Source organism: Geospiza fortis, unplaced genomic scaffold (assembly GCF_000277835.1).
Source record: "Geospiza fortis unplaced genomic scaffold, GeoFor_1.0 scaffold23, whole genome shotgun sequence".
NCBI classification, from domain to species: Eukaryota; Metazoa; Chordata; class Aves; order Passeriformes; family Thraupidae; genus Geospiza; species Geospiza fortis.
The window spans coordinates 315735-335992 of NW_005054303.1; the positions used below are offsets into that span (position 1 = coordinate 315735).

The window sequence follows — 20258 nt, forward strand, 5'->3', positions numbered from 1 at the left end:
CATGCTGTGGGATCAGGCTGCCCAGGACAGTTCAATAAGGGCCTGTATCCTTTCAGGCCCTTAAAAGTAAGGTAATTGAGAATTTTCTTTTCAGAACACAATGCTTCAGTTCAAGCCCACCTTTCTCCTATGCAGTAGGCACTATGGCAGCCTCTAGCTATGGCATAACATTCTCTGCTTTGCCAAGGTTGCTGTGGCAGATGAGGACAGTTGCCCAGTGTAATTACATCATATACTGGTCTTGAATGACTGTTTTGAGTTCAGAAATGGTATGGGGAAATGTTGACACTCTGCAGCACCAACGCACCACTTGCAGGAGGTCTCTTCTCATGGTCATCATGGTTGCCACTTGCCTATAAAATTAATTCATTCCTGGTTCCTGTGGATGACTGGACAATCAGGTGAGTGTAGCTTGGTTGAACTGCCACATCATCCAGGTCTTCCATCAGTCACATTACTGCTCAGCTGAGGTCCTCAAAGGTTCACATGCTGTAGAGTTTCATACTTTCTCTGTATAGGCAGGTGAAGAAGAGTTAGGAATGATGTCGAGATCTTCATTCAAGCCCACCACAAGGAGCTTTGACTGTTCAGGATTATAACTCATTCATTCTACACATTCTTGTTCATAAGTTTAGGGATGGTGACAATTATCGTTGATTATTTATGGAGTCTGTGATGTAGTCTACCAAATAAGTATGTAACATCTGTGGTTTTCAGAGCTTGGGCATCCTCACTAGTGACAAAGCAGCACTCTCTTCTCCAAAAGGACTGTGGTGTTGTCAGCCTTAGAGTATGTCTAATTGTTGATAGCACTGCTCGTTGCTATTCCTTCTCATTGTCCTGCTGTACTAAGTGTTGGTCAAGCACACCCTGAGCTCTTGCAAATAGAGGCCAAATGTGTCTGCAGATGCCTGGCTGCACCAAACAGACCACTGAGGGCAGTTTCCAGATCATCATGACAGCTATAGTCACCACATAATACCGCAGTTGTCAGGTATGCATTAATGAAAGCATAGTAATGCAGCCGTAATTTGTCTGTAACTTGGAATCCTTCAAGTTAGAATGGATGCTGCAGAACAGAGCTGTCCAGGTATCCTTGATGCAGATTAACATTTATTACAAGGGGGGCAGTGTGGATGCTCCAAGACAAAATAGCAGTCCAAATGCAGACCATTTGCTATCACATAGTACAGTTGCTAACAGCAGTTTACTTATATATACTCCTGAAAGTTGCAGTGAGGTATTCTTGGAGATCCTGCCACAGATTCGTCTGATCATCCATATAGCACTGCTCAAGCCTGGAGGTTCATCAGGGAAATGATGCTCTGTCCTTTTGAGCTGTTCCCAGTACTTCTTGGTCTAGGACTTGAAGGAAGCAGTGGAACAATGAAAGTTAATATCTCTCCATCACAGGTATGTGTGGAGATGGAGATATTTGTTCTTGGTAGTTTGGAGAGGTACAATTCACTGGAAGTTCCACACACACAGCCTGCTGCGACATCCACATCTCAAGGACACTAACTTTGTGTAAACACATGGGCTGGAATAATTTTACTGACCATCGCTGAGGAGAATTGCTTGGTGAGCAGTGGTGGGTACAGTGACAGCACCTGCTGGCAGACATGTGAACAAAAAAGGAATGGCATAATCCTGGAGGTAGCCTGAAAGACCTGACAGCAAGAGCATTGGGAGCATGGTTCTATTTTTATGATGTGTAGGTAGCAGAACATCACTTACCTGCTTACCTTCAGATAGAATTCCTTGGTAGGAATGAGCACCCCATCAGCCCTATGACCGTGCATGATGTGACTGGGTGTAACCTAGGTGGTGACATATGTTCTTATCAAAACAAGCACCTGTGGCTGCTGCCTTGCCAACAAAGCAGTACAAGTAATTGTACTTTGTCCTGTGGACTCCATTTTCTCTCCTTCTGGGTAAGACTGGAAAGGAAAAATTCCCTCACTTTAGGAATTTTTGTCCAGCCAATGCCCATCACCTTCGCTGTGTGCAGTGTTAGCTGGCCAGTGCTGCCACAGGGGCTTGGGAGAGGCTGGCACTGGTGGTCTGCAGCAAGGTCCCCCTGCATTCTTGTGCTGTCTTGGTGCCAGAAGAGGCCAAGATAGAGAAATAGTATCTGGACCCAGCCCAAAAAATTGTGGAGCAACTCTTAAAATCTGTAGCTCAGCATAGATTGGGGAACAGTATTTAAATACTATCCTCATGCCCTCGTGTTTTTTTTCAATTTCTTGAAGTTGAATAAGCGACTCTTGTCATCTTATATGAAAACAACCTTCGGTGGATCATTTGCAGCCTCTTCTTGCTACTGGTGAGTATTCCTGCCAGCAAAGTCCAAGGCATGAATGTAGCAGTTTTAAATCTTGATGAATTTCTTAGTCTCCTCTTAGGTGTATGCTGCATCTTGCCAAAGGTGCATGTAAGTGTGGTGGCTGTTCTAAAACTTGCTGGTTGTATGTATTTGTAAGGTGATGAGGCAGAAAAGTGGGTATTAGGGTATGACTCAAGGGGTTGGAAGGGTGTGTGAAGTCATGAGGGCTCATCCTTTGCAGAATAAAAAAGCCCTAACAACTGTGATCTTGCATAGGTTGTGCCCGTGCAAGGGCAGGGCCCAATGTGAACTATTCTCTAGTCTCTGCCCATATTTCTCCACCTGAGAAACAATTTGTTTTGTCCCAGAGCAGAAGCCGAGTGTAAAGTTATACCAATGCAGTGGTTGCAGCAGCATGTAGTGCTGTCTGAAATGGCTGCTTTGAAACTGGTAATTGCTTTCTGTTATTTGTTCTTAATATACTGAGAGAAACTAGATGTTGTGTACCTTTTTTGCAAATAAACAAGATTGCATCAAAGACATATTGATCCTATCAATTTCTCATCCTGACATAATCTGCAGGATCTCAAGTATAGGCTGGCTACTTTAAGCAGCAGACAGAACACTAATGGAAGCTAATTTAAATTTCGATTTGCAGCCCTCATTTAGAGGTGCATAAACTTCAAACACAAATACCCTATATTTCAAATGTAAAATTAAATAATAATTTGCTGGATGAGCTACTGTCTGAAAATACACAACACACTCCCCTTTTGGAATGATACACAAAGATCATCTCTGCTTTGAAATGATTCATAGCAGATGGGAAGAAAAAGGACCATTAATTGATTCTTCAAATAAAAGATCATAAGTGTAACTGGGAGATCCTGTTGGAAAATCAAATTAACTAAATTTTCAGAGAAGCCTGTGCTTTTCACAGAAGTCTGCTGGCAGAATTTCAAACCAGCTTGATGATTAAACAACAGGTCATTTAAAGTGTGTTTATGTTAACAATCCTCTGTAACCATATTCATACTAGGGCAAGGCAAAGTACACAAAGTGTTTGTTACATTATAATTAGTTTAGATTACTTTCCATTATGTATTGGTAAAGGCAGCCCATGGGCTGGCTCATGTTTCGGGTTACTCTGCTGCAGTAGATCTGGGTAAGGTATCTGCATGACAATATCTAAAAATCCTGCCCAGCAGTTTTAAGTAGTGACCCTTGCACTTTTTTGGCCCATGATCCCACACATGCCACCACCCATTCTTATTATCAAACTTTAAACTGAAAATAGGACAAAAGTGATATGAGCAATGCAAGATTCGTAGAGTCTTTCGTAAGACTCTTTGGGCTCCTTGCAAGCAAGTCTCTACATTATGCTGCATCAAACTCTTACTAATCTATCAGTGCCACTGGAGAAACAGACCTGTAATTCATAACACCAGAAATTGGTGTTAACTACTTTGCAGTGTTCAAATCTGTTTAATACCCTTACCACTCATACTTTTTACAGGCTGTGTATTCTCATGTGTTCCATTTCTGAAACCCCAGAAATGCTATTTTTTTACTTCTATTTCATTAATTCACTTGATATGTGTGAAGCAAAGTAGTCACAGTGACACTTCTGAAGAATGTTTTAATCCTTTTTGTTATTACATAATTTCTTGATTCGTTTTTATCTGGTGTGGTTTAGCACAGCAGTATGGACCCACCCACTGCATCTCAAATGTAATCTCTCTGACACTTAAATGACATTTTTCCATTTTCTTGGATGATGAATAATTTACAATGTGGGCCTGTAAAGAATCTATGTTCGTATTTAAATATCTGCAAAATTTACAGATTCACTTTTTCATTTTGAAAGCTCTAAGATAATAGAAAATGTTTCACATACTGGTCTTCCTTCTTTTTCCATAAAGAGCTTTTGTTCTGCAGGTTGCAAAAACACTTCATAAACTGTAGCTTGTAAGATATATAACTTTGTAAGGCAGTTGGTAGTTCCACTGTCAGACATTAAGAATGAAATAGAAAAATTAAATAGAAAAATTAGGAATGAAATAGAAAAACTATGCTTAAGCCAAGCCTGTCTGTAATATTGAAAGGGATATATAGATATAGATATATATTCACCTATGAGTATAGGTGGGGTCATAGGAGTTTAAATCTTAAATCTAAGTCTGGGAAAACATTTGTGAATTAATTTATTTATGTGTATTATGAGTTCTGATGTTAGACTATTTTGTCTCACACTAGGAACAGAAAAAACTCACGTAAGATTAAAAATTGAGATGTTAAGGTACAACTGAGAGATACATCAACTACATGAATTAAAAAGAGACAGTGAGAGGAGAGAAGGCATTTAAACTCCCATATTGCCAGAGGATGCAGTCAGACAAACCAAGGAAGCAAGTGCTACAAAGATCAGCCCAGCTTGGAGTTATGGAGATAGGAGTCTGAGCTCAGGGAGGAAAAGATTCAAAGATAAAGGCACACTGTAGAAAAAGAGGAAGAAGATGAGGAGTAGCCTGGAAGATGCAAAGAGGCTACTCTGTCCATCATGCAAGTAATCTGAAATGCAGGGCAATCTCTTTTTTAAATCTTGTCTGGAACTACATTTTTCTTGCTTCATGTCTTCCTCTCAACATGCTTTTTTCCTTGCGTGAGTTGTGGAGTTTGGGGGAAGTAGAGCATATTCTTTACAATCAGTTACAAATATGAGGCTTAGAACCAGTCCCATTCCAGTCATCTCAGCAAAGATCAGCACAGCATTGCAGTCACCTGTATTCAACTAGTGCTCTGAGAACAGCATGTAGAAATGATTAATGACTTAGAGCTTCATATGGCATCCAGGGAGCACAATTTCTAATGAAAAAAATATTCACCCTCCAAATATGGCTTTCTCGGAAATTTTTATTGTCTTGGAAATGAGATATTTTGAAAATCATCTGGGCCAAATTAATCAGATAGTGGTAACTGCTTAATTCCACTGAAGTGGTGCTGCACAAGTATTTACTGAATGAAGATGTCAACTAACAATTTTATGTTACTTATTAAAGCCAGACCCAAGATCTGTTTAGAACTTTTACCAAAACTGTACTGTACTTTTACAAAACTGTACTTCCTGACTGCCACTACGATGCAAAGAGAGGTTTTTTCTTGAATATTTATATGTATCTTTATAATATAATGTAATTTCAATACATTATTGTTCCTGACAAATTGATTCATTATTCTGAACTACTGATCTGGCATAAGCTAAACTGTCCTCACTGCCTGATCACACAGCTCCCTACATCATTTTCATCTCTTTCTAGCTTTGAAGTTTCATCACCCTTGTCAAGATCTGGAAGTGCAGCTCAGGATATGGTAGTGCCCACAAATCAGTAGTGGGTAAGTGTCATCTTAATGTCTCAGACAGCAATGTGTTTTAATACTTAGCCATTTAAGTTCAGTATGTAAAACTCAAGCTACACACGAAATACCTTCAGGAAAACTCTAAAAAAAACCTTCATGAAAACTCTAAAAAGAAAAGTGTTTATTGTGCTTCTAATGTGGAAGCAGATGTTTAAGAAAATGTTCCTCAAGAACAAACTTGATGCTTCAGTGCTGTGAAGCTTTACTATATTGTTGTTGTTGGTGTTGAAAGTCAGGAAGTCTGATGTGAGCAGCATGACTTAGAACAAGGTCTTTTTTCAGACTGGGTGCTTTAAGTATGAAATTTGTCATTATGCAGACAGTCAACGACCTGATTTTCAAACACTGTTTACACAGGATTCTATCTGGTCTGCTTTAGATGTTCATTCCATTAAAGAGAACACACTGGAAAGCCAGATCTTAGGAGCTCTTTGGGGGGACACCACAAAGGATGCCTTCAGGCACAACAGCCATGCTATAAACTCTGTCAGCCTCTTCTCTTAAGGCCTTTTTAACACCCTGCACGTTGGCTTGTGTCATGATCCAACATACCCCCATGAGGTAACTGATAATATCATTATCTGGAACTATCTCAGAACAAAGTAAAGGAATTAAGAAACCTCTGCTAAGGCACAGATCCTGCTAACTGATTAACAACTGTCTCACACTGTTTGCTTAGAGTGCTGTATGAGGCCTCTATGAGTCAATCTCTGCATTTTATTAGGCATCCTGACAGAAAAAAATGGAAAAGATGCTTTAAGATCCTAATAACCTCCATACTTTTCTCCAGACATTACAAACATGCCATGGTCATGACAGCTCCAAGGATTTTTCAGGAAGTTCTAGAGATGGTTGGGGAACTTAAACCTGACTTTAAACCTGACTATGCCTCCTAGCTTAGAGAAACAGCGTACTGCATTTCCCTCTATTTGTGGGCAAGTCATATAGCAAAAGCTGGGTTTTACTGTGAGCATCTCACTGGTTTTATTGTCTATCCAATATTAATTTAGTAATTAATAAAATAACAGCACAATCTATTACAGATATTGTATGGCAAATACAGTGATCTAAAGTTAAAACTCAACGTTAATCAAATTGAATTTTTCCTGTTACTGTATAAAATTGCCCCAGGAAGGTGAGTCTTGTCTCACTGTGCTTGTACAAAGTTAATGTTTAAATTATTCACTTTCTAACCAGTCATCATCAATATATGTGTTTATTCACAACTAGGAGCAACAGGCTCAAGTGCTTCGGTATCGTATCTACAGCTGACATTTCAGCATTACTGATATTCATAGTCCTGTTGCTTGTTAACCACTTGCTGTCATATGAACCAAAAACTTTTAGGGACCTAAATGTTTGCTGATGAAATCTCCTAGGTACTTTTGTTTCTGCTGCTGGGCACACATTTTATGAGAGGGCTTTCCCAACATTGGAACAGGGCATTTGTGACAAAATACTTAGCTAAAGACAGCTTTTGTTCCAGACTAATTTTCTGGACTTCAGACTGTCTTTCAAGTCCAAGTAAACTAGTAGTTCATCAGCAACAGGCCATCAATCCTACAGATTATTTAGATGGTTTTAAAGATCCTCAGAAATAAAGAATAATTATCTGAAAGAATTTAATGAACACATCTGAATGTTCTATTAGGATCATTGTATTTAGTTTGAAATGTCTTGAATTAATAATTCCAGACTGGTGTTAGAAATTCTCTTTACAGTAAGAATAGGGTATCTTAAATTGATACTTATAGGCCTGAATTACTGCTCAGTGCCATCTCTACATCCAACTTCTTGTTATCTTTAAAGTGTGTGTTTGGAATTGTTCATGATTTTGTAATAAAGACTATTTTTGTGCAGCATACAGAGTAATAATGTAAAAGCAGCAAAGAAGATCTAGAAAGTAGTAAGTTGGAGTTCAGAAAAAAGACTGTTTTCTTTTGGCTGACAATGTTATATAAAGATTTCAGAATTAAGAATAGAGACAAAGTTTACTTTAAATTTCAGTGCACCCAACTTAACCTTTCAGAGCTCTGCAAACTCTGGGAAACATTTTGGACAGACTAGGATAAAAGTATTATTTCAGTCAAAACATATCACTGCTCTTCAAGTTAATTAGAGAATGATTGCTCAGAGGTATAAATTTTCACACTATTCCACTCCACTCTCCAATTGTGAGAGTGAAACTTTGTACTGTAATAGTTACAGAACAAAAAACTGCGGTCCTCTAACAGAAAAGTTCACTTTTGCTAGAAGGGTGTAACATCTCATTATATATTAATTTAGCAACAACTTTTAAAAAGAGCAGCACAGCTTCTCTCATATTTATTACTTCTTTTGAATGACATCAAGAATGGCTTGTTCTGATTTAAAGAAAACCTTGGAGGTTGGTAATTGAATTAACTGGAGGATAGTTCAGTTTCTTTACCTGAAAGTAACCAAGGTTAATATCATATGCAGCCAAGTTATTATTTTAGCCAGACTTAACACTTATTTTTCCTAATAGTGATGTAATAAATCCTTTTTAGTTATTAGTAGTCAGGTTGAGAGAAAAGCTTTGTGGGAACTTTGTCTGGATTACAGAAAAATGACATTTTAAATCTTCAAAAGAAGTAAAAAGAGGCAGATATTGATTGTAATTAGGAAATCTATTTCTGTACCTACTCCAGATTGTGTGACAAGTGACTTAAACATCTCTATGTGTGCTTTCCCAGTGGAAGAATAGCCACAGGAGTATTCACTTCTGCATAATTAAAATTTGAAAACCATAATACATGTGAAATGTATTACAGTGACACTTTCTGAAAATAGTTCTCTCTTTACCACAAGGCTGCCTTGCTAATTGCCTAAAAGTATTTTGATCAGAGAAGTAATATTATAGATTATACCCTGGTAGGTCAATCCACTTGTGCTTTTGCAATTTTAAAGTTACAATGACTTTTGGAAAACTGTATACTCTAGAAAATTAATATTTATCAGGGAGGAAATAAATGTTTTTTACATTATAGGGCAGCAAAATGTTGTGTTTTATCCCAAATATTAAAAGGCATGTCTCCAGCTAATTTGTTGAAAGATTCAGTTTGCATATAGTCATAGAGTGTCAGTAAAACAACCTTTTGAATTTGATCTCCCTTTTGAGCTACAACTTAGAATTTCCCAATGATAATAACTTTGGTGGAATACAAGGAGGAAATGTAGGCTAAGTTCTCCAGAAAATCAGAATTTAAAATGGGGGGGAGGTGCTTTGTGTTTGAATTTATAATTATCTTTCTGTTAAGGAGGAGAATATGCTTTTGACAGGAGGGTTGAAATCTCTCCTTCCCCATGTGCTAAGAAGAATAATTAGATGCAACAGACTCAGTATTAGTAATACTTCTGGAATGGCAGAAGGTAAGTAAACCTAACAACTCTCTGTGCAAAGTGATTCTATTTTAGATTCATAAGTACGTTGGTTTTGTATATAAAGGATTGAAGAAATCTCAAAAGCACCAAAGTAAAACAGAAGAAAATATTATGTTCTTGGGTGGTTTTGAAACCATACTGTAAGCACCTGACTCTGTTTTTTAAATCATAAAGATATATCAGAGGAAATGCACCATCCTACCTGAGTAATGTACACAGACTTTGTTTTCAGTGTCTGCAGTGCATCCCTCAGCTTCCAATTGTCATTGAGAAATGATGGATGTAGAAAATATTTGAAAAATCTTTAACCAAATCTAGGTTTTCTTGCATGTTATTATCACACTTGTAAGATGTTCTTCACTTCGTTCTTCACAAAGACCTTGCTTTACTTAGCACATTAGTTATGCTTTGGGAAGAATTATTGTTACAGGAGTGGTTTTCTGCTTCATTTGTTGCAGAAGGTGAAAATTACTGGGTCAGCAAGGCTGGGAATTATAAGGGGGAGGGAAAATTTAGTTTTATACTCAGATAACTGAATGCATTCTGGAAAAGTGATTCCTGTCTTGCCTTTCATAGCTGGACTTTTACAGAAGCAGAGAAGTCTGTAATTGTTCTGATCAACTTTAAAAACTAATGTAAACCAAAATACCATGGCAAATAGCTGTTCAACAAAGCTGTGTGTACAATAGTAGTAATACTATAAAATATGTTAAAGGTCATATTTTAGAACTGTAGTGAGTCTTGAAATTGTGGTTTTCTTTTCTATCAGTTCCTAAGTTGAAAAATACTAATGGAAGACATTTTATAATGTTAACAATTTTTACTTTGCCCCAACCATTTTTTATAATGAATTTATTGCTGCAGTAGTTTTAAATTTATTAGTTCTAACATTTTTAGAAGTATTGTTGACATATAAAACAAGTTGATGAACAGTTTCATTATACAAAAAGAACCATTGTAACAAATTGTCTTATGTTGTTGTTAACCAATTCTTTCTTACTGCCCTCATTGTCATTCACCATAGAAGTTAAAAGCTCTTTCTAAACTTCTCTGAACTTGGACATGAGTGTGTTGAGTTACTGCCTGGGTTGGTCAACACATCCAGCTCCCCTACCATTGCTTGTGAATACATTCATAATGATGGCTCCATAATGCAAGTGAATCCATCAGGGGATAGGGGTGGTGTACAAAAAGTAAGGATAACTATCAGGAGGAGCAATAAAGTTCTTAAAGTATTATAATGAAGCTTCCAGAGTTTATTGAGTATTTGCTTGAAGATTCAGCCTCTCATCTGTAACTAGTATGCGAAATTCAGTGTTGTCAGTTGAATGCCCTGACTAAACCCATAATTTTAAGAACTCATTAATATAACCAGCAAAGCAGAAAGTGCCTGTGGATTTCTCATGGATGGCAGGGAATGAAACTGTGGGGTAACCGAACTTAATGTTTTATTCCGTGGTTAATGTAGTATGTTTGTTTAGCAGAAATATTTTTCTGTATTTAGCAAGAATCTCGTTCTGTATTTAGTAACTTTTGCTAGTAATAAAATGAATTTTTGTGCTGACTACTCCCAAGAGAGCAGTTTGTGGACAAATTCAGTATGCAAATGCATGCTTACCTCAGCCTTTGCTTTGTATTTTTCCATCAGGAATAGAATGCTCTTTGGATGTCTTTGTTAGCTTTAGTCAAGAGTAAGATTTGGCTCATTTTCTACAGCCTTTGAAGGCAGCTCATTGATTTCAACTAAATTATTGCCTCTTTGAAGACAGACTACTGCAGTATTTAAGAAAGTGAGTGCTTCTGTGCAGCCTCCTACTCACCTGCCTGATATCAGACAGTAATAACTCTTCAAGAAAGAATGGGTAGAGAATTTAGGGATTGTTAATTGCTGGGTTTATACACCCCAGACCAGTTGTACTCCAGATTTCCCCCCATTATTTGAACAGTTGATATTTCCATGCAGGAGAGTTTAAATGGCATTGGTATTAACTACTACTGTTAAGAAAATAAATTTTTGCTCAATGGGACCTTTCTTCAGTGGTACTCATTTTAAAAATGTCTTTAGAAAGTTCTTAGAAAGAAAAAATGTCTTTAGAAGCTATTTCATAGTAGTAAAGAACCTTTAAAATCAAAGTTGTTTCCAAGTGAAGAAAGTGTAGCAGTTCTGTTTTAGTTTGGTTTTTTTTAATAAGAAGTTAAATCAGAACTTTAATTAGAAATTACTGAGATTCAGTGGACAGTCAAGAGTTTATTCCTGAGCTGTAATCATATCTGTTTAATTGCAGCCCACATTAAAATTCCCTAGCCAAGGAATTTTAAAGAATGTGCTATGAATATCAAGATACCAGGAGTTTACTTTTGGATTGATTTATATCTTGGTGTGGTGAAAAATAATTGTGAAAGTGTGGTGTGTGAAAGCCTTTCTTTGGGTCTGAGTTAACATTTGCTAATAAACATATTCCTGTATGCTAATGTCCCCAGTTAGAAAGGAAATTATGTTTATATATAAATGAATAGAAATGTTTCTTAATTATGGTGTCTTCATATTCTGCTACTACCCATGTCTGCCAACTGTTTTAGCTGTGAATGACTTCACATACAGAGTAGGCCTAGCTATGTTTTTAAATAATTTCAAGAGTTTGATCTAATTACAGAGTTCTGAATCAACAATTTCCTTCAGGTGATTCTTACAAACCATCTAAAGAAATTCATACAGAAAAGTCATTGTTTCACAAATAAAAAGCTAAATTAATAACCAGCCATTCCTATACCTTCCACAATTTAAGGCTATAAACAGGCCAATATTGTGATTTTGCACAAGTCCCTGGCTGATGACTTTGAGAAGTTCTGCCATGCAAACGATGGACCCCTGCCACTGCTGTACAGAAGTCAACCAGGTGACTGGAAATGTCCTTCCCTGAGAAGTGATTCTGATATCAGGTAACTACAGACCAACTCTGCTGGCCAATATTCTGAAGTGCATGCTGGTGGTGATTGGGAGGATTTGAGGAAACAGCCTGATTACATTGTTGAAGATTTTGAACAATGTTCTTTTCTTGGAGTTATACCTTTGAGTGAAAACCATGTATAACAGCCTGATTATCTTGTTCTTGAGCCACATGTTATGATAATTGTCAGTATTACAAGTTATTTCTCTAATCCAAAGGTGAAAATTTGTGTAATTTTAAAATATTTTGCAGTCTGACCCTGCAGAATTCCGTAATAGGGTTTTATATTTGTTTTATTTACTAGAAACATGGTCATGGTGTCTTCATGATACTTGTAGAGTCTCTGAAATTTGAAATATGTACTCCTATGGTAAACACTAAAAGCAAGGTTTAAACCAGCTCCCTAATTTTTGAAAGCCTGAGACAAGATATGCATAAGGGGCCTCTTCCTATAAAACCTAAAAAATCTCAAACTCTAACATTCTGTCTGCCAGCTTGGTTTTGTGCAGAATAAGATGTTCTGGGGGTTTTGCCTGTGTTTGTTTCATTATTAGTCAGAAAGAACAAAATGGATAAAGCAGGCTGTATCATGTGGTTTCACACTGGGTTTATGTCAATTCAACCAATTCACCTTGTTTTTAAAAAGTGTGACAAAGCTGTGATAACTTCTTATTTCACTAGAACTGACTGCCTACAGTACAGAAAATATGAGCATGGAGCTTGTACTGGATCACTGAAAAGCCTTAAGGAGTATTCTGAACAACTCAAGGACATGGTGACTTTTTATTTAGGCTGCAGCTTCTCTTCTCAAAAAGCAATCCAAAAAGCTGGCATTCCTATCAGAAACGTTGAGCAAAAATGTAATGCAAGCATGTACAAAGTAAGTATATGCACACACACATAATCTTCGTTGTTAATTTGCCTGTGAGTTTTGCCCATATTCACATTAGGTGCATATACCTATTGTTCAAATCAGAACTTTTTTTCTCTACCTGCACAGTAACTTAAGGCATGTGCTAGTGCTGAAAATACAGAGTAAAATATTCCCAGCCTCAGTTCGGTGTAAGGCCAATCTCCTTTTTTATTCATTTTTCGTGACAAAGCTTTCCCTGTTTCCTGTGGCAGCCATTTCATGTGGATTCTGTTCTGGTTTGCCCTCTCTGTTTCACCCAGTGATCCATGCACTGTTCTGACCATGTCTTTATGTGTGTCCTGCTCTCCATACCAGCCCCTCTTTGCAGTTGGAGTCTTCCTTTTATGAACCATGACAATAGTGGTTTCTTCTGCATGACAGCCACATTCTGGATTTTTCCAGTGACAATAGAGCCTTTAAACTGCACATTTACTACAAACCCAGCCCTCTCGGCCACAAGATGTTCCCAAAGACTTGAGGTGTATACCATAGCACTGAAAATTATGACTGTGCTCAAAAAGTTTGTGGTGTACATTTTAATGGTGACAGAAGTCTTAGAATAATTCTGTCTCCAGTAAATAAACCCTTTAATGCTAAGAACATTGAAGCATGCATCTACATGCCTTTTTCATTTAGCTCAGCTGCTGTGCTACTGGAGAAAGGTTATGTTGTTTTCAGTGTTATCATTACACAGTCTATGCTACGCTCCTGGTCAAAATAGAGGTGCAAGCGTATCTCCTACATGAGTCCTTCTACCAAGCTTAAAGAAAAAAAATACAACTATGTATCTGCTTCTAGAATTTCAGAATTAGGAAAATTTTATAGTTTATAGCACATTAATGCTGTGAAGAACTGCACAGTGTGTTTCTTCAGTGACAGGTGTGATTATTATTATCATTATAAAGGCTTTAAATGAACATTTTCTCGACAGCTCCAGCTCTCTGGATGTCTTGTTTATGTTAACTGCAACTCAGAAATCTGACATTTTTTCCTAAAAAGCTGACCTGCTTTCTTTCTAAATAGAAAAGGTGCCTCAGCCTCCCAGTTGGTGAGGATGATGAATTCCATAGAGCCTTTGTAGAGGCATAAACTATTTGTATGTATGGAACTGTCATGCAGCTTCTGTATGAGAGGGTACTGCCATCAGCAGTTGCTGACCCTGCCATGTTACTGGGCTCTGTATTCAACTACAGAGGGTAGAGTCAGACTAAGTAGATTTTTAGGTGTGCCATAATTTTCTATTAGCTTTTTCGCCTTCTCTAGGGGGGACACACCATTGTTTTCAGACAATATTCAACATACTGAGCTCATCTTGCTGCGTGCACCAAAACAAGGAATGCATTAAGTTGAAAATTTTAGTGATCTATATGATGCAGCTAAATGATGGAATCTTAAAGGAAAAAAATACAGTATCCCAAGAATTTTTTTTCAAAAGGATTTAAAATGAGTGTTAGAATGTAGCCTTTCTAAACTCAAGTGCAGCACAAAGATTTACTTTTATGTATTCTGACATTTTAGAAGTGTTGTTCAATATTCCTGCTAACAGTGGATTCTTTTGAACTGCCAGACATCTGTGCCTTGCAACAGCATTTCTATGTTTCACTGCAACTTGGTAGTCATAATGAGACCTATTCCTGAAAGCAAGTTGGGAGCAGCTGTGCTAGCAACGTCTGGATTAAAAGAAGCCCATGGAGCACCAATTCACATAGGTGACCCTGGTCAGTGCTTTTCATTTCTCATTCTGCATGCACCTGACTGTATACAAGTGAGGGGGAAAGCATGGGAAGTGGTCGGACTGAAATACCTGCACAGCTTAATCTGTTTTAATTCTTTCTAATGGTCACAAACCTGAATATAAAAGGAGAAAGGAAGAAAGAAAAAAAGAAAAAAGAAGGTTTTGAGTGAGCTGAACACACAGATTTCTTAGATAAAAGATAGTTGTCAGATGTGGATAAGTTATCTGGCAGGGGTGGTTTTGGTAAGAAGTGTAATCACATTTTTCTGAAATGTGTGCAGTTTCATTTATATGTGAATACTTTCTTGCTGTCAGAGATTCCAGTAACAGGATAGCAATGACTGACAGCATGGGGAGAAGTATGTGTGGAGGCATCTTGTGTCTTAGTGGTTGAATGTGAAAGTAAATACTGCATTATTTTAAAAAATACTGAAATAGCATACGAGAACAACACTTAAGACAAAATGAATAGAAATATGACAAGATTTTTTTTACAATATAGTTTGAACAAAAATGAAAAAAAAAAAGAGAGGAGGCTGTTTGAAAAAGAACAAAACCAAACAAACACCTGTAATATGAAGACAGATTGCAACAATTTCCCACCTGCTGTCAGAAATTTGGTAGTCATGGGCTACATAACACAGAAGGATCACATTGCAGGCCATGGAAGGAGATGTCATTGGTTAACACAACACTCCAGTAATGTACTTGAGTAACATATCTGACTACTTAAGCCTGACAAACTAGTAATAAGTCATTAAAAAGGGTAAATTAACATATATACAGATTATATAAACTAATTTCAGAAAAGAGACTGGTGTATTAAAGCATCTGAAGAATTTAGAACAAAGGGAAGATAGCAAGTGCTTAGAATGACCCAGATTATTACAAGTAGGTGTTAGAATAAAGCAAAAAACAATTTAATGAAAGGCAGCTAAGAGTGAGATGTATTTATCTAAGACAGAGAGGAAAAGAGAGACTGATCATTGCTCTAGCTAAAGAATGTAGGAAGTTATCGCAGTAGAAAATGTGTTCTAGAAAGAACTCATTTTGCATTGAAATAATTTATTCTTGTTTGCCAGTGCTATGAATAGAGTTCTTCTGTTGATACAGAAGATTTATATTATCTTGGAAACTCAGCATAGATGTCTAAACTGCATTTTGTTGCAGAAATAAGGTAAATACATTTTTACTGGTGTTATTGAGTACAAAAAAAGGGAAATCAAGTCAGCTCAGGCTCTGAGGATGTGCAGTCAAAGGCAAACTAAATGTCCCACTTTAGGGGGACTTTACACTCTTGAACTCTTAAGTCAGTGTCGTTGAATGATGTTTGTGGTCCACCCCCCAGCTTTGCTGAATTACTGCTTAATTAGAATAGCTCATGATTTCATTTTTGATCAATTCCAGGTCTGCTGGGAATACAAGATCTTTCTAAACCAGACTATGGAGATCCAGTTCACCTTCACCCTGGTGACGTTCCGGTGTTTTGGGCCTCAGGAGTAACAGGAGTAGAAGCAATTATCAACAGCCGTATGTGCTGCTTAGAGACTCTCTTTAAATTATCCCTCAATCTCTTTTCTCTCTCTCTCTGTTTTATTTTACTTTTTTTAAAAGGATACTCAATTGGCTGATTAGAAGGATTGGTTTTAGGGGAAGATAAAAAACACCCCAAACAACAAAAAGCCTTTGGCAGGAGAGTTTTTGTTGTGAAATACAGGTCTACTTTAAAGAAAATTCTTACAGAAATTTCACCACTTTTGTGTATTTTAAATGTTTAAATCTACAGCTCTGGCAGCATCAAAACATCTTTTTTAGCATTATAAAAAACAAGAAGTTTAAAGGCATGAATTTTTAAGCTTCTTCCTTTTAAAATATTGTTTTGTACTACATTTAAGTAAAGCAATAGTAAAGGAAAAAGAAAAAAATAAAAAGAAGGAATAAAAAGAGAGAAGCCAGAAATCTTTCCAAAATGTTGTCAAGAGCTAGCAAATTGATTGACATGGAAAAGGATTCTGAAGTGTCTCATGGAGAATGTTGAGCTTTTAGTTTTCTCCAAAATTAAGTAAATGTGACACATTTTACATAAGTGAAACTTTTTCTTCTGTACAGTTTTTCTGCACTGTGTGCAGTCATTTATGCATGTGTGAGCACCAAGGGCAAGAAAATGCAACAAAACCATAGTAGCAGTATTATATACTTCTCTAAGTCACTAGTGTGAAACAAAATACTTATTTTCATTCTTACTGAAAAAGAAGCTTAAAAATCATAGACAATATATTTGGAAGAACCCTGGGAGGTCATCTGCTTTGTCCCTCTCTCCTTGCAGGATCCTTGTGGTTTCTTATAGATGTTTATCTGAACTTCTCCCAACACCTGCTCTAATATGTTCAGCTCTAAGAAGAGTCTTCTTGCTCTTTGTCTTACATACAATCTCTTTTCTCCAGCCCCAAATCCATGCTGAAAATCCTACTCTCTCCTGGGCTCTTCAGCAAACCTATTCATCTTCCTTGTGCATCCTTGTTGTAGGAAAAAGAGAGAAAAAATTTGCCAGTGTCTCTCCAGCCTGTTGCACAAGTGGCTGTCTATCCTGCCCTTGCCTGGAACAGACTTTTCACTTTTGTTTATTTCTCCATTTTCTATATTAAAACCAGTTGTCATTAGTGCGTTCCAGGAAATTTTTGGATAGTTTTTATTTTGCTGTGCTACTTTCTCAGCTAAGACATGTAAAATCTGCCACACCACCAGTACCCATACTTTAGATGAATCTGCTACCTGGTCACAAAAAACTGTCTGCTCAGAGTGCTTGGTGAGCTATAGTAAACCTCAACAACCATGTTTCCCCAGGTGCTTTAAACTGCTGGCCATAGAGTCTCAACAGATGTAGCTCCAACCAAGCACATCTGTACTTAGTAGAGAAATATCTTCTCACTTTCACCCTCCAAACAAAGAAAGTTTTGCTTGTTTAAGTATACCAGTTATGATTTACCCAACAACATACCAATTTTGCCAAATCAAGTATTACCTAGATTCAGGCTTTTGGAGCCAGTATAAAGACAGGAAATATTTTCAGTTTAGGAAGCTACTATGCTGTCAGGTCTGAAAAAGCTTATTTTTCTCCAGGGTTTTAGAGGATACTTGTATTTTCCTTTGCTAACACTTACTAGTCCACTTTTGTCATTGTTCCTTGCCAGTTTAAATTGTCATGGTGTAACCCCAGCCAGAAGGATCAGGGAGAGAATTGGAAGAGTAAAAACTGGAAAACTCATGCATTGACATAAAGACAGTTTTCCAGGGAAAGCAAAAGCCATGCATGCAAACAGAGCAAAATAGGGAATTAATTCACTGCTTCCCATTGGCAGGCAGGTGTTCAGCCATCTCCAGGAGACCAGGGCCCCATCACACGTCATGGTGGCTTGGGAAAACAAATGCCATCACAACAGACCTTTTGGGAGGGTACCAGAGTTCCATTCTTAGGTTGCCTCAATTTTAGACCAAAGAGGACATTGTGGAAAAAACTGATCTCAACCCACATGAGCTATTTAAAAGTGAAAAAAATTTCAGATGTACCTGTGTACATTTCTTTCTAAAAGTCTATTAATTGCTCCAATGTAATTTAAAATATCACCTGTTTTTGTAAGTGTCATCAGGCAGGGACTCTGTTGTTATATTAAGTGGCTTTTTGAAATTTTATCATGCCTATAATTTGTTACATTGCAATAATAACATTTAACTGAAGTTTTTCATTCATTTTAGGAGCTCCGTTAGCTTTTACCAATTCTCCTGACTGCACGTTCATTACCGACCTAGAGAAAGGCACAGTCAGATCCTCAGGAGGAGTCCCACAGGTCCACTGCATCTCTCGAGATCCTCTGCATTTCAGCATTGTGTCAGCAGAAGCAGCCCAAAAGATAAACACTCTAGAGACCCTCATTGGAATAGATCCAGGTATAAACAAAACCTGTCTCCCTTTAATGGATTTGTTATGGGGTAGATACCACCTATCTGGCCTTTTTAGATATTTTAAATTCAAGAACACGGTAAGAATCTAAAGAAGATTTAAAGACTATTTTATGGAATACAGTGAGTTTATATAACTATATTCTTATATTTTCTGTTACTTATATTTTCTGTTACTGTAGTTAATATCAGAGTCTGGCCAAATTAATCCATTGTGGACGATTAGAGTATCGGATCTTGATGACTGTGTGCTCCCAAAGTACACAGAAGCAGACTGGAGAGTCCACAGGGAATAAGAACTGTTACTGAGTAAAACTGAAATTGGTATGTGAAGTACAGAGTGCCTCAGCTTGCCGGTAACAGCTACATGGGTGTTCCCTGTGGAGTAAATAGCACATTTCTTTACATACATTCATGCCTACTGTGGTCCTACCAGAGAATTCTAGTAGTTGCATGTGTTTTTCAGACACCACTTTCTGACAGAGGAATTATATTAATTTCTGCTGACATAAGTGACCAGGTCACCACAGAAGGTTGAGTGGTGGGGCTGCCTGTGTGTGCAAGGAAGGGAGGGAAGTAAAGGCACAGTGAGTAGTGCAACCATTCCTAAAATATACACTGAGCTAGTCCCCTCTGGCTGCTGTAAAGTCTGAGCTCAGTGTGCCATAAATTTTCTGAAATCCTCTGTAGGCAGTAGTGGAAAACAGCTTACACCCAGCACTCCCAAGCTCTGGGTTTGGGCTGTGTGCATACATTTGGGTCTGTTTATTTTTACTCACAAGGCCTCTCCTTTCCCACTCTCTGGAGCTGGCTTGGCATGATGCCATGCTCTGCAGAAATACAGTTCCTAACTTAAAAGTTAGCTCATTTTATTTCTAAGGGAGAGTACAGTACTTTGTCTCAGTTAATATACCCCACTTCTCAGAGACTTGTATTCTGCTTATGTTAACTTTAAGTTTTCTGAACTTTTTTCTTTGTCCATTATCTGTGTATTGCCTGTGTATTATTTAGGAGGAACAGAGGGAGAAATGCCAAAGGGGAAATTGAGGAAAAAAAGAGGAAAATGTGGGGATCATGGGAGCAAGAAGGATGAATCTGTGAGGAGACTGGAAAATACCAGTGAAGGCTTACCTCTATAAGCCCATCATGTGGCACTCATGGTTTTCTTGAGTACTAGCAAACCGAAAGAACTGAGCTGTGAACTTTTTTCCAAGTGACAGGGAAGGAACATGGGATAGGAGGGGTTTGAACAATGAAAGCCATACACAGATAATAGTGTTGCCTATTTAGGGACTGACCCACAAGAAGAGACTTCTGTTAATATTCACCTATTTCTCAAGGTCTGATAATGTGGTTCTCTGCTACATGAAGTGTTACAAGAACTTCTAGTAGTCACCTGGATACCACTGTATTAACTGAGTTTATGAAATCCCCAGGAAACTTACAATGTCTCTGAAACCTCACTTCTGAGGTTAATAATTTCATTAAGTGAAATTTATTTGGGAATTAGCTCTTCCCAGAGGGGATGGAGTTAAATAGAGACAAAGGATCAGTTCATAC

At 37.5% G+C, this 20258-nt stretch overlaps 1 protein-coding gene across 2 annotated transcripts in view; it reads left to right on the plus strand.

Annotated features, from left to right (window-relative positions):
- Positions 1-20258, plus strand: part of DGLUCY (D-glutamate cyclase) — a 43802-nt gene that overhangs the window by 9233 nt on the left and 14311 nt on the right. Inside the window, exons 1-9 of one of the 2 annotated variants that reach the window (XM_031066274.1) lie at positions 942-994; positions 2253-2326; positions 5644-5719; positions 9022-9133; positions 11932-12085; positions 12775-12973; positions 14574-14724; positions 16149-16271; positions 18495-18686. In XM_031066274.1, coding sequence (XP_030922134.1) covers positions 9031-9133; positions 11932-12085; positions 12775-12973; positions 14574-14724; positions 16149-16271; positions 18495-18686 — 922 coding nt within the window. In that variant the 5' untranslated portion in view covers positions 942-994; positions 2253-2326; positions 5644-5719; positions 9022-9030. Of the gene's footprint in view, positions 1-941; positions 995-2252; positions 2327-5643; positions 5720-9021; positions 9134-11931; positions 12086-12774; positions 12974-14573; positions 14725-16148; positions 16272-18494; positions 18687-20258 lie in introns of those variants that run through there. The other variant, XM_031066275.1, reaches the window with a different exon arrangement.